Source organism: Osmia bicornis, chromosome 4 (assembly GCF_907164935.1).
Source record: "Osmia bicornis bicornis chromosome 4, iOsmBic2.1, whole genome shotgun sequence".
Taxonomy (NCBI): Eukaryota; Metazoa; Arthropoda; class Insecta; order Hymenoptera; family Megachilidae; genus Osmia; species Osmia bicornis.
In genome coordinates, this window is record NC_060219.1 from 11376346 (window position 1) to 11390968 (window position 14623).

General features: G+C 32.5%; 3 protein-coding genes and 1 long non-coding RNA gene across 5 annotated transcripts; 3 read left to right on the top strand and 1 right to left on the bottom strand.

The window, feature by feature from the left end:
- Positions 1-227: 227 nt before the first annotated feature.
- Positions 228-5096, top strand: LOC114875160 (vesicular glutamate transporter 2). Of its 2 annotated transcripts, XM_029185139.1 has the most exons (11): positions 1905-1951; positions 2364-2369; positions 2482-2540; positions 2701-2887; positions 3168-3401; positions 3494-3799; positions 3865-3988; positions 4107-4240; positions 4394-4536; positions 4681-4801; positions 4884-5096. In XM_029185139.1, the coding sequence occupies exons 1-11, from the start codon at positions 1907-1909 to the stop codon at positions 5058-5060; spliced, it is 1536 nt and encodes a 511-aa protein (XP_029040972.1). In that variant the 5' UTR covers positions 1905-1906; the 3' UTR covers positions 5061-5096. The 2 variants fall into 2 exon arrangements, with proteins under 2 accessions (XP_029040980.1, XP_029040972.1); XM_029185147.2 differs by lacking the exons at positions 1905-1951; positions 2364-2369 and adding an exon at positions 228-342.
- LOC114875238 lies at positions 350-1617 on the bottom strand. The gene is made up of 3 exons (XR_003789219.2): positions 1525-1617; positions 1033-1448; positions 350-938 (listed from the first exon to the last, which is right to left on the bottom strand). It is a non-coding gene; the product is annotated as an uncharacterized LOC114875238 (long non-coding RNA).
- Positions 5097-5478: 382 nt separating the features above from the next.
- LOC114874878 (FGFR1 oncogene partner 2 homolog) lies at positions 5479-7051 on the top strand. Its single transcript, XM_029184594.2, has 4 exons — positions 5479-5697; positions 6080-6214; positions 6367-6618; positions 6702-7051. Exons 2-4 carry the CDS (start codon positions 6080-6082, stop codon positions 6927-6929), a joined length of 615 nt encoding a protein of 204 aa, XP_029040427.1. The 5' UTR covers positions 5479-5697; the 3' UTR covers positions 6930-7051.
- Positions 7052-7479: 428 nt separating this feature from the next.
- On the top strand, positions 7480-13943 carry LOC114874864 (meiosis-specific coiled-coil domain-containing protein MEIOC-like). Its single transcript, XM_029184556.2, has 5 exons — positions 7480-7664; positions 8250-8372; positions 8767-10737; positions 10842-11007; positions 11083-13943. The coding sequence occupies exons 1-5, from the start codon at positions 7599-7601 to the stop codon at positions 11292-11294; spliced, it is 2538 nt and encodes an 845-aa protein (XP_029040389.1). The 5' UTR covers positions 7480-7598; the 3' UTR covers positions 11295-13943.
- The last annotated feature ends 680 nt before the right edge of the window (positions 13944-14623 follow it).

The window sequence follows — 14623 nt, forward strand, 5'->3', positions numbered from 1 at the left end:
TTGCATGGTACTGGCATTGCATAATATTCGAGCCACGACAAGAACAACAGAGTACTCTGATTGGTGCTTTACAAAGAACAATTTCCCGTCACCTATATGGCTCAACTTCTACCTGCATGTACAGCAGTACTTATCCGTGTATTGCGATCAGTCGCTCTTCGGTCGTTGCTTTCGAACTTCCAACTGTTTCAGATGTTTCTATTTTTTATATTTTTACAATATAATAATTATCACCTATAACAACTTAACTTTATTATCGAGAATTTTTTTAGTAAATGTGATAACGCGACAACATATACAGTTCTGTGACACTAATGAATTTCATCGGAAAGATTAACAATTGTAAGTGAATATCCAAATTTTATTTTTTCGAATTATACTTTAGATATTTAAATAAATTAGCTATTGAAATATTACAGTAGTACATTGTATGTTAATAAGGCTCTGAATGAATGCAAATTTGATTCTAGATCGAATGCCATTGATTTTTTTTTTCATAAATGAAATTCCTTGTGACATTGCTTTCTTTTATCAACTGGATTTCCTTGAAATTTTTTATATGAATTGTAACGCATTATTAATGATCAAATTCAAGTACTTCTTGTATATTTAGTTGCGAAATCATTGACAACCTGTAACATCTAATAGCCTTTTAAATAGCACATCAGAAAAAAGTGTAACATTAAAAATAATAGCATTTGTTATCGAAGAAAAATCATTAACTGTACCGTCTGAATTCGTGAAATGACTGACCTTGGTTCGTAAATAATTTTTAAAGTTTCTCATTCTTTCGTTATCGACAGATTCAACAAATCGCTCGAGCAACTTCCGATTACGTGATTTGCATATATGCAACTGCAATCACATGCGGTGGAACGAACTCGGACGCATAAAATTTTATTGTAATTTCTGCTCGATTTTCCTTTTATCGTGTCTAGCTGTATATTTTAACACAAAAGAAGATTTATAAATAGTATATTAGTAAGCGAATCAGCATTGATTTAAAAAATGTTTAATTTTTTATTGATTTACCGAAATTTAATTTCGTTGTCGTGACTATCTATCTGTATAGTCGGAATTATTTTCTATTTGCTGATACAGTTTTGCTGCGCTAACTGGATTAATAAGCTTAATAAATATAATCATTTAATTCTGTTTGACATGATAAGGCAATTTGATATTAGCCGAAAGAAAATTCTTTTCTTTCGAGAGATAAAATAGTTCATTTCGAGTTGGGACTCGATTAGTTTGCGAGTGTATTCGGGAAAAACTATGAATACTATACATATACGTCACACGTCGACAAGTGACTCTCGCTTATCTACTTTTTCTGTCAACAGAACCACATGGCCCGACTACTTACTTATGTCAGCTTAAAATCAAAGTTAACTACTAATTCCAATAATTCTCACATTTATCACAGTCACTCCGGACTCCGGTGTACAGTTCTAAAGAATGAATAAAAGAATTGACAAGTGTAACGACAATAGTTTCAAAACTGATTTTAAATGGCGGCATACTTACTTACGTATTTAAAAAATATAGATCCAATGAACTTTGTCAACTTTCTTTTTTTAGATCGCTCAATTAGAAAGTCGCGAAACGTGTTGACAGTTTACAAAATTCTTCGTTGCCGCAAGCGAATCTTGCGAATCTCGTCGAACTTCTCGTCGTCGGAATAACGGAACAGGTGTTTAAAATAAACTGTGAATTGTACAAAATAAGAAAAGTTACACTCTTTTAACTGCTTTAATTTATGACAAGTCCGTGGTAGTAAAAAGAATTTACGAGACCATTGTTTATATCAGCACGTTGAAGAATTTCAAGCGCCAGGTTAATCGCGTTAAGTGCACGTATAATAGACAAGTGTTGCTTGTCGCGTAGAGAAAATATTGTTAAATTCCCTATGGATACCAGTATTCTCGAGAAACTAATTTCTTCTTCAGACGAGGTATTAGGAAAGATTAATAATTTTTAAATTATAAAAGTTAATTAAAGAATGTCTTGGATAAAAGTACGAAAGGAATAAAGTCAAAAAATTTGTAACTGTATCAGTGTAGTCTGTGTTGCCCTCTACCTATTGAACGAGAAGAATGAATTTAAAATTGCGAGTAGTATACTTTTTTTAATACTGTATAAATTGATTGCTGTTATTTTATGTGAGTACATTGGAGTCTGCTTAAAGTACATACATTCAGTACTTTCTACTTTCGTAGTCTTATTAGGTCACTGCTGCTGCTGCTGCTAGATTCCTTCTCCGGTATCGTTACTCGTAAATAATATGCTCAGAATACGATAAATTTTTATAATAAATGTAATTGAATAATATAAAATTATTATACACTGGTGATTCTAACAATAAGCTACAAGTAAGTAAACTTATCGACAATAATTCCGCGCGTAATTTGAATTTCGTAACTATTTAACGAGTTCGCAAAGTAGATTTCTCTAAGTCTGTAATTGAAATTAGTGACCTTTCAGGAAACGATGAAGGGAAAGAAATCCTCGGTCGAGTCAGCCAAGGACACCGAATACGGAACGTGAGTGTTGCACTTTTCCTATGAGGATTTATAACGTCGTATTTCAATTTAATTTTCCGATAAATATCATTGATATTACTTGAATTATTCTTTAATTTTCGCAATAGTATTCGACGTTTTAAGATGGATATTAATCTATTTTTTGTTTTTAATCTTTTAGGGTCAAATACGAGGATGAAATGGCATCATCCTGGAGGTTTTGGAAGAAACGACGACACGTAGTTGGCGCATTAGCATTTTTAGGATTTTTCACTTCCTATATTCTTCGAGTTAATTTAAGCGTAGCTATTGTTGCAATGGTAAAAGCGGAAGTTCGGAAAGTCGATGAAAACGGAAACGTTTATTACGTAAGCGAAGGAATTTTACTTACAATTAGTAAAAAACTTTTTCTAGCATTTCTGATGATTAATATATGTACCTTCGAAATCAGATGAAGATTATAATAGTTCTTTATCAAGAGACGAACTAAATTATTTGATTTTAACATAGTTATGATAATAATAATAATAATAATGATATCCTCTTTCAGATAAGAAAGTCAACTCGTGTAGTAGTTGTATCTAAAATCGATTTCAACGATGAAGAGGAGTTAATATACGAGAAAGTACTGAAATTTATTATTTACAGGAAAAAGAATTCGACTGGGATTCGCAAATGCAAGGAGTACTTCTAAGTTCCTTTTTTTACGGATATATATGCACACAATTAATTGGAGGATGGCTTGGAGCACGTATCGGTGGGAAAAGAGTTTTCGGTATTGGAATTGCGATTACAGCCTTTTTTACAATCATCACACCACCACTTGCCAAAATAAGCTATAATATTTTTCTTGCTTTAAGGATAGTAGAAGGAATCTGTGAGGTAAGTTATACTAATAATTAATCAAATTATATTTTATTTATTTAAATCTTTTTTATGTAAGAAGAATAAAATAGCAGTAGATAACTTATTAGGGTGTAACATATCCTTGCATACACGCGATATGGTCACATTGGGCGCCTCCATTGGAAAGGTCGAAACTAGCGACCTTCGCATTCTCCGGAAGTTTCTTTGGAACCGTATTTGCCATGCCCGTTGCTGGTTTAATGGTTGAATACCTTGGCTGGGAATCTGTTTTTTACGTTTTTGGAGCAGCGGGTCTAGTTTGGTTCTTTTTATGGTGGATTATCGTAAAGGATAAACCGGAAGAAGATCCGCATATTTCCAAAGCTGAACTGGAATACATTACGTGTAGCCTTGGAGCTTCAAAAACAGAGGGGGTAAGTTCATTTAGGAGAAATTGCATTGAAGGTAACATAAATTAACAAATTATTTATTGTAACAGAAAATCACACATCCATGGAAATCTATGCTTACATCTCCACCTGTTTGGGCCATTATTGCAGCCCACTTTAGTGAAAACTGGGGCTTTTATACTATGCTCACTCAACTACCAACATTTATGAATGGTTAGTGTAACAACATACTTAACGAGTATTTTCCCGAGGTACATACATACGTATACATAATATGTACATGCAAGTTGTATGTATCTGACAATGAGTAATTCATTCTTACTTACAATAGATGTTCTCAACTTCAAGTTGGATAAAACCGGATATTTATCCGCGTTACCGTATCTAGCTATGACAATTGCCGTCCAGTTTTCTGGATACTTGGCAGATTACTTAAGAACGAAGAAAATTTTGACAACCACACAGGTTTGTTGTATAAGTATTTCTACACAGCTTTTAGATATAATTTGTAGAAAATTTTAGGAAATTAAGGTAAATGAATAGAATTTATTATATTAACGTTTATACACTGAATAAATTATGTGCATAAAGTATCAGATAATACACTTTTTCTTTTAGGTGCGCAAATTATTTAATTGTGGAGCGTTTGTATTTCAAACAATATTCATGTTATGTGCTGCCTTCATTTTAACGCCGACAGGAGTAGTTACTTGTATTACATTTGGAATTGGTCTTGGCGGTTTTGCTTGGTCCGGTTTTGGGTAATTTTCTTTTTTTTATTATCAATATTCAATTGCACAAAGCTGGTAGTGCATATTTCAAAAGCATAAAAATGAGGAAAACATCGAAATTTGAAATCGTAATTAATAAAGAGCATCGAATTAATTTTTTAAATTTTATTTTAGAGTAAATCATTTAGATATTGCTCCTCAGCATGCAAGTGTACTTATGGGAATAGGAAACACTATTGCTACTTTACCTGGTGTTGTTAGTCCACTTATTACAGGATATATTGTTCAAAACAAGGTATAAATCTATGCTATATTTTATTCAAAAACCAAATTTAATATAATATAATAATATGATATAATTTAATTGTATTTTATAGAGCACTGGTGAATGGCGTGTAATTTTCATAATTACCAGCGTAATTTATTTAATAGGAGCTGTCATATATGGTTTATTTGCATCTGGTGAAAAACAACATTGGGCAGAAGAAAATAAAGAAAAGAAAAGAGCAAAACAATTTTATGAAAATCCTGCAATGGAAGTTGACAATTTATAACGTGTATAATAAAATAAATGTAATAATTATCAATAATCATTCATCAGGACAACTGACAAATAGAATATACACTGAAAATTACATTTACAAAATAACTAGTAGGTCTTTAATTTTGCATTACCAATTTTCAAGCAAAATTTACTACAATAACATCTACATTTGTCGTAAAAATGCATCGAACCCCTTCCCTCCTTTATTGTCAAGCACAAAGCGCAAACTGATCGATTAGGAAACTTTCCTCGTTGTTACCCAACTGTGACAGAGTTCAGTTTTAGCGACGGTGATTTATAGATTGCTGATTTAACGATTCTGTATTATCCTGATGGCTAGAAATTTTTGATACCGATTGTAGATAAAGCTTAGTTCTTTAATTTTGTCACTAACCAAGTATAGAATAGATTTTATTATTGATAGTCACTGGGTATGTATCTCTAAACTTATCGTTAGTCTTCCAATGAATCTATTCTCTTGTAACGAGAACTGTAGACCAATGAGGTTATAGATCTAATCGAAAATAAACAAAGCATTCGTGTATACAAGTTAAAAATCTTATATGTTCATTATACATATAAAATTGGATGGATTAATAAATAAAATTTCATTATTTATACTGTAAACAATTCATTATCTGCAAAAAGTAAGTGCTAAAATATTATCATCGATAATATTACAAAATACTCATTTGACAGCTTTCATGTGAATATAACCTATGTCATACTTATTAATCTTTAATGATTTCTAGATTTAATTTTTATAAATACGTTTAAACAAGACTTACTTACCAAGTTTCTGCTAAATGTGTGAAATAGTTAAATTAAATTTTTGTGTAAATTATCGTACAGTTTATTTACATACTTTATGACATACTCTCTCTCTCTCTCTCTCTCTCTCTCTCTCTGTCTTTCTATATATGTATATATATATATAAAACTTACATTATTTTATATTGGTTTACACGTTTATAACACAATAATTATTTTATAATTTAGTTTGTTATTAATGCATGTACACTTTTACAGATGTCATTAACTTTCCAACAAATTATATTGGATGCTGAAAAGTTAGTGACTAGAATCTCAGATCATGAAAATACAGCGGATGATTTAATAATTGAAATAGAATCCGTTTGCGGTCAAATTGATAATATGAAGGAGGTAAATAATTTGTTTAATATTTTTATCTCTTAATGTTCAAATTGAATATCAAAAGGGTTTTCTGTTTTCACATTTGTTTCTTCCTTGTTGAGTTGATTGACTTATTTTTCTTTTTTCCTTTTTTTCTTTCTTTTTGTGTTGTTTCTTTATAGTATAAAGAAGAAGTAGAAATCTTGAATGCTGAAGCTAAACAAAAACCACATTTGCAATTGATTTCTGGAATACAAATAGAGAATAAACATTTTCAAGAAATACAGGCAGAAAATAAGGAATTAAAGAATGTATTAGAAGATTATCAACATACTCTTGAATTAATAATGTCCAAATATAGGCAACAAACAGCCTGTTTACTACGTTTGTGCAAAACAGATATTCCTTCAACGCATAATGCAAAATATGCCAATGTAAGTATAAAGAGGCATACTATTATTAAAATTAATTCATTGAAATCAGTATTTAGTTAACTAATTTACACATAAAATTATAGATAATTACAAGTCAAGCAGAGAAAATTAATGAAATGGCAGCAATTATGAAAACTGCTGTTGCCTTAGATGAGGAAAACGAATTAAAAGAAAAAGAGGTGTATTATAGTTTAAAGGAAGAAAATGCTACGTTACGAGAAATTGTTAATATTGCAAATAAATATGGCTCGTTGAGTAAAGATACCGAAGTAGAAAATAAAACCGTTCAAACAGATCCAGTAGTATTATAAAAGAAGTCTGTAATTTATATTTTCTTTATATAAATCTTGTATTATTTATTTTATATTTTATAATGTAATTAATGTTAGAAGGAATGCATTACTTATATGTAATAAAGTGCACATACAATACATATCCGATGTCTGTATATTCGTTTACAGCTTGGTGCTTTTCAAAATTAAAATGGCTTTTCTCTATGTAGCAAAATAACGTCGAAGAATTCGAATACTCCCACAGTCGCACATGCGCTTAAAATGTTTAGTAATAAAATGGTTTCCTAGGGAAAAGAAAACATAATTTTCACTTGTATGTTGTTTTTAGTGCTTTAATTAAATACATACAATATAAAAGTATCAAAAAGTTGTTCGAAAATATATGTACATTTGACATATACCACTCGTGTTTAATGCATTTATTTATACATATAGTTATTCAACGTATTACAAGGTGCATACAGTTATATTCATGTATACACCACACACACACGTATATATATATATATGTAAGTAGTATAATATAACTATAGTTCCATCTATATTCTGTTCTCCCATAGTAGCACCGTGAGATGCTAGCGAGCTACGTTTGAAGTTGGTGTGGGTGTGCATATTGCTGGGAGACAGCCGCACAAGTGAAAGGGTGATGGGTAGGAGTGGAAGTGATTTAAAGTGATCTTTTAACAAATGGCTCTGTCCGAAGTGCACAATTTGGCTGCGATTATCACCAACAATGGTTTTACTGTTAGCAAGGTAAGCGACCGCGTCTGTGACTTTATTGCCGAAAAAGTAACGTTCATTTTCTTTTACTGCAAAGTACAACGCTACTGTCCCAACACAACGTGCAAGGAAATACGTATTTTAAATTGTTTAAAAGCTATTATTTACTGTACAATAAGAAGAAATAGGAGCTGAATATTTAACAGAAATATTATACTTTGGATTTTCATTGTTCAGTAATTTGATTAGTAGAAACAGTTCGATTTTAGTTCATTGCTGATGTATATACATACATATATGTATATGTATAATACCGTAATTGTACTTATAACAAGTTTCAGTTTAAAATTGTTGGTTCTGAGATCAGATGATAAAAGAAAAAGTAGTTTTATTGTAACAAATATTTACATTTGCATAATTATTTTAACTTGATATATTCATGGTAATTCGTTCGTGACATAGCATCCTAAAAATATGAAATTTTCAATAAGTTGATGTATATTCTGTGTGTTTGTATCAATCATATAGTATGTACTGTACAATAACAAAATTTGAATAGAATGAATAAATATTTGAAATAAATATTTAAATAAAAAATAAACTATTTTTTCTTTATAGAATAACGTGATTGAATGCAATATCAACATGTTGGAACCACGAAACAATTATCCAGCTGACAGATGTAACGCAGAATATAATTATTGGAACTATGACTTAATGGAGTGTAATACACAAAAAAATGTAAGGAACTTATGCTAACAATTGTTTTTTTTACATAATATATGGGTGCAATTATTTTCTTTATACAATATTTAACAATATTGTGATTATGGTATATTATAAATACTATACTGTACTATTAATATCTTATTTTACAATAATATCTTACATTTACTATCAGTTTTTATTTTCAAATATTTTCATTTGTAAAATATGACAGATTATTAAGCGGTATTATGTTAGAGTTATTAATAGCGAATAATTAGAGAATAAAAATAAAATGTACATAATGTATGTATTTGGGTTAATAATTTCAATATGTTTTACAAAATAAGAGAACATAGTAGTTAAAAGTAAGAAATATAATTAATAGCAAGTATTGATTTAATCTTTTTAATAATTTATTTATATACAGATGAATGTAGAAGATGAAGATAGTCAGGATTTAAACAATCCTATGGTGAATGATTTAGTGTCAAAAATTCTTGACGATGATTCAATTGTCGGTGACAATGCTCAGAATAGTAGCTATAGCGGCAATATTCAATATCATTCGGATACTCAATGTTGTATCATGGAGAATAAAATGGAAAATAAGACAGACCCAAATCTTACAAGCATAAATCACTTTAATATTCATACTACATTTAACAAATTGCACAACAATATTTCTAATAATGCTAAACTTGAATGTAATTACAACAATCTTTGCGAAGAAATTAAAACATTGAGTCTGAACAGATGCGCAGGACAAGTACTGGACGACGGAAATTTGTATAGTAACGGGGTTAGCGCGTATTCAAATACGTATTCATCTGATTCACAGTCATACATATTACGTCCAAGCGACGATACTTGTTGTATAAACGGAAGTACCGGTATGCCTTTGTGCAATGATTTGTTAACTACAACAAACGTGAGAAATTCAAATAAACAGGCTACTAACTGGTCAGAAAATTTGTCAGCATCAGGATGTACATCAGATTTATTTGGAAATTATCAAAGAATTGAAAACTGCACAAACCCAGACCTTAATTTTAACATGGCTTTAACATTGGCATTAGATTCTCCCGATCCAGTTACTCTTAATGAAATAGAGTATCACCATAATATTGGACAAAATGGAACTACCAACGCATACAATAATCCTACACCTTCTATGCACGAATTATATAGTATGACTGCCAATAATCAAAACTACAGACCAAGTTCGGCAATGACTGATTTAAGTATCGACTCTGGGTTTCTTTCAAATTCTCCGTTACAACATTTTTCTCCGGCCGATACGAATTTGCATAATTGTTTTGGGAATAATATACAGCAGCGCAGTAACGCCGGTGATTATAAAGATTTACACGATTCAAGTAGATTAAGTATGGGAAATATCTCAATACCAAACGAACAACTTCAATTTTTGCAACAACAAGCTCGTAGCTACAAATTGAATCAAGCTGTGGACCAAGAATACAAGCAGTTGATCGACTATTATCCAGGAGTAAACGACTTCACCGCACCATCGATCAATGGTTTAGACACAAACGAAAATTGTCTTTCGAATAACGATTATAGAATCGATAATAACTTATTAAAAATTATTAGTCCAAAATCAAAGACTATCGAGACTAAGACGTATTCGCCAATTGGGTTTCCAAAAAATCTAAGTTCGCGTCACACGCATCAGTCAATTGCAAAATATGGATATCATAATTATCAACAATACACTGCCAACAACGGCGAGACTTTAAAAATGCTACCACAGAGTTCCACATCGTATCATGATTTGAAACAGCCTAATACGAATACTAATACCTATAAAATGGAAGGATTTGATCTTACCAAAGAGATAGCTTCGTTTCCTTCTGTCAGTCATTTGACCAATCAAATCGCAACAGGCTCTTCAATGAACAAGGATACTTTCAACTATCTTATGAAACAACGACATCATATGCCAAGAATACAGAATAACCATGGTATACCATCAGCCGATGTCCTCTTCAATTCAGGAATAGTACCGAATCCAAGTACAGTAAGATCTGGTGTATTCCCGCCAGTAATGCCAGTTCCTGTACCGCTTCCAGTTCCACGTTTATTTTCTGTACTCTACGGCGGAGGTTTAGGACTTAGAAACGGAAGTGGAGCAGCTAGACGTACAGCTCCTTCAAGTATATTACACTTTAGATTGGAGCAAACTTACGAACAATTTAAACAGTTGGAAAAAGAACGAAAGAAATGCGAAGCTGGATTAGCCGCCCATTTCCCTGGTAAAAGAGTAACAAGTGCAAACAACATACCCATTCCTCGCCTTCAAGGGAATCCATCACGTGTAGATCGTCTAATTATTGACTATTTACGAGAACATGCACGGGTCATAACTTTGATCGCAAAGGTAAAGTATGTCAAATAAGAAAAAATTTTTACCAACGATAAGCGAATAATGTAACAACAATTATTATATTGATTTTGATCTTCTTCTTCTTCTTCTTCTGATAGATGGAACGTTTGCGAGGGACCACAATGAATCAACGCGTACATAAGGCTATGGAGTATTGGTTGGAAGCAATCAAATTTGTTCAAGAATGTCGTAAACGAGAGATCGCAAATGCTACTAAAAGACAGAAAGAAAATCCCCCGTGCATTCTTGTATACAACGACAATGGTATGTTATTCAATATTCTTCGGTTCGTCTTGAAACATCAATGCAGTATAATTGATATTATTCCACTGTTTACAGATATATTAACTCTGGCTGCCAGTGTCTATGAACTAACGAAGGCCTCTCGATACGCAAGAACGGGTATGTATAACGCATTACAAGCCACGTTACTCTATGATTTGGATATAGAAAAAAAAGTCGTTGAATCGTCTAAAGATCCAGTCCTTGTGATAAAACGCAATGAAAGTCAGGTAGGAAGCAACGCCGGCGATTATTCAAATTGTACCTAGCAAGATTTTGAATACCGCTTCTCGATTTTCTGTGACAAAACCTAAAAATCGAGTCCAGTAGCTTTTTACTTGTACGTATTTCGCGTTACGTTTCCAGAGAAGCTTACGCTGGCGTTTCTCATAATTTTATCGCTAAAACAAAAGATGCCGCCCACTTAATAATCTCGCGAGATATCAAAGCATCGTTATGGAAAGGAAAGGAAAGAAAGATAATGAAAAAAAGCAACAAAAAACCAAAAAAAAAAAAAATTAAAAAAAAGAAGTACGCGTATTCGCGCCGAAATAGGAAAAAATCGTATGCGTGTCTACTTTTTACAAGTTAATAGTGACTCCATAGTTTTCTACTGTACATATTTTTATCTCTACTAATAGTACAGTGTTGGGGTGTCGGTTCTGGTATCCAAATACTTGTGATCCAATCGTCTTATCATCGTCTGTATCGCATTAATCAAGTAATATTTTGCTTGTTCTTTGCTAAACAAAGACTACAAACGAAAGGAACATATACATAGACGGTTTGTTCCTTTTCAATGAACATGTTATATATTTCTCTTATGCGTGGTTCATAATGCCAAAGATAATCCCTTTAAAGATTAATTGAGGATCCGAGACTCGTGAAGGGAGAACGAAGAATAAGATTGCTCAGAGAGACTTTACTGATAAAAATATAAAAAGAAAAAAAGTAAAAAAAAAAAACGTTCGCAAGAATCTCCAACTATTATTCGTTTTGCGTATGTGTTATAGGATAGATTATTATTATTATTATTATAAGCTAAATTTAACCGATATATTTGTTCAGAGTGTTAGGCAAGTAATTTCTTAGACTAGTTCAATGTGGCCTTCCTTCAATGTACGACCCAAGATGTGTGTCAGATAGTTGAATACATCTCGAGAAACAAAAAAGACTCAGATGCGATAGCAATCTTGAACGCAAAAATCGGGTGAGCTTTTTTTTCTAACTTTGTCAAATGAAAATGTGGTGTATTAACCGGCTTTGAACGGTATAGATACGTACCACATAGACGTATTAGATATATACAAGGCAAAACAATGTCCACTATACTAACACATAAATCTTTGTTTAAAGAAAGAAAAAGCAAAAAAGAGAACTTTCCTAACGCATACTCGCTATACAAAAGCGTGCTCTGGCGTAAAGTTTACGCACAGCACAATTACATTTAATGGTAACACTGAAATTATAATGACATTATATAGGTCCACATACGTGTGTGTGTGTGGGTGTGTGTGTACATATATATATATAAATTTTAACGTGCGTAAGCGAGACACACATAACAATATTCCTACGTAATATATATACATACGTTGATAGGCAAATTTGTTCAGCATTTTCTCTTACTCGATTTTGAGTAAACTGTATCAAACAGGATAACTAACATACCTAGCTCAAGCGTTTGAACGTTTCTTCGACGCGGCACCATTGTATGAAAGTCGTTTGTTCATTTGAAATTTCACGCTCGGTTCGGCAGGCTGTAGATTCAAAGAAAGATTGCTTTAAAAAACGGTGATTATTTCCGTATTCCTATGAAACTACAGGTATAATATTCGCACAACGATCAACAAGGTACGCCGCATTGAAGCGAAATCTCTAGCGTCCAAGGTGTAACACACTTTTATTGCTGTTCGAAGGTGGTCTAATTTTTTTCTTCGTATAATCTGATAAGGTGAAATCTGATCGGCCTGTATTATCAAAAGCTTGGTTGGCGAAGCTTTTAATTATAATCATCCGTGTAGGTATATATCCGTCAACTTCCATCTTAAGCTGCAAATCGTATCTAGTTGATAATATCCCATAAATGGGGGATAGGTGTGTTGATTTTATTCTCTATATTCGATCTTGGGCAAGACATTGTAGAGGAACGAGGGGTATATTTAATTTTATTGTTAGTAAAAAGTTAGCGAAAAAGTTGTCTTTGCCGTCAATCTTGCTACTGTACAGAAAAGTTTTATATAATACATTGATTAAAAGATTACACGTTTCTCTCTTGTTCTTTTCTAAAGTTATTCTTTTCCTAAAGATGAGAGAGAAACTTATGGATAATGAAATACTTGTATCGCCGAAGTTATAACTGTTGAAGATGAAAGGAATCGCTTGATCGCAAAGACAACCGATTAGAGAAAAAGTAGCCGAGTACTATCGACCACTATCCAGTCTTGCTAAAAGTAAGATACACATACAGACTGTTAATTCGCTTTTACATAGCGCTTTATATAATAATAATTATTATCGAGGACCATGTCGAGCATCGTCTCCGTGTATATTAGGACTTGATTTTCAACGTAGAAAGATCATTTCTATTTCTTCCCAAGCTCTCTCATATTTTTCTTTTTCTTATTGCTTGATGCAACAGTTTCCTCTTCGTCTCTAAACGCGATGAAGTGAACTCGAGTCGCGAGTACATTGAAAATTTCAAACGAGTTTACTCTTTTACACTGGAGAAAGAAATACTTACTATCTATAAAAAGAAAAAAAGAATTTCCTTTCGCATTTGTCGACGTGTTGTGTTGTGTTGTGTTGTAACTGTGATATACGTACATACTTACATATATACCACAGTTCACCAGAGTCCATAACTGCGGCGCGCAGGTTGGAAGATGGTGGGGGAACGCAGCGAGCTCTCTGCTAATCGCTTTCCACTTCGTTTGGGAGTATCGCCAATCAGGGCGAAGATGCGTACTAGAGATGCGCGAAGAACGAAAACTGGTCTTTCCGCAGTTATGGACTCTGGTGAACTGCGGTATATGTATATGTATAAATGCTAATTTGTATAGAAAACGCGGCAAATTTCGTTTCTGCTTTTCCTTTCGATTAACAGTCTCTTCTTTCCCCGCATTTCCGCTTTATCTTTCTTCGACTGCTCTTTTATTTAAGTTGTACAACTTGTGGAACGATGGAACGATCCGCTAACAAACGGTAGTACTTAGAACAATTTATCGTCAATATCGTGCAATCATCCGAATTATCTACATCTACGCTCTATTATAGTGTTTATTAACTGTCCAGAAGAAACACCAGGAGAATATAGTTTTACGTTGTAGGGAATTATCAAACGAATTATCGTAGTTTTTCCTGGCATTGCAAGAGAGCTTCATCGATTTAGAAATCTTAGGAAACCAGTCCAACGTATACATACGTGTATATGTAGATATTCGTAGCAATGACTTTCTTGCATGTACTTAAACACCAAGTATCGATAGTAATGGATAGTATTTGCGTTTTTTCATGCGGGTAACTTCCTTATTTTTTCTTCCTTTCTGAAAGGGTTGAAATAGTATTATTATATAATACATACTCGTATGTGCATGTG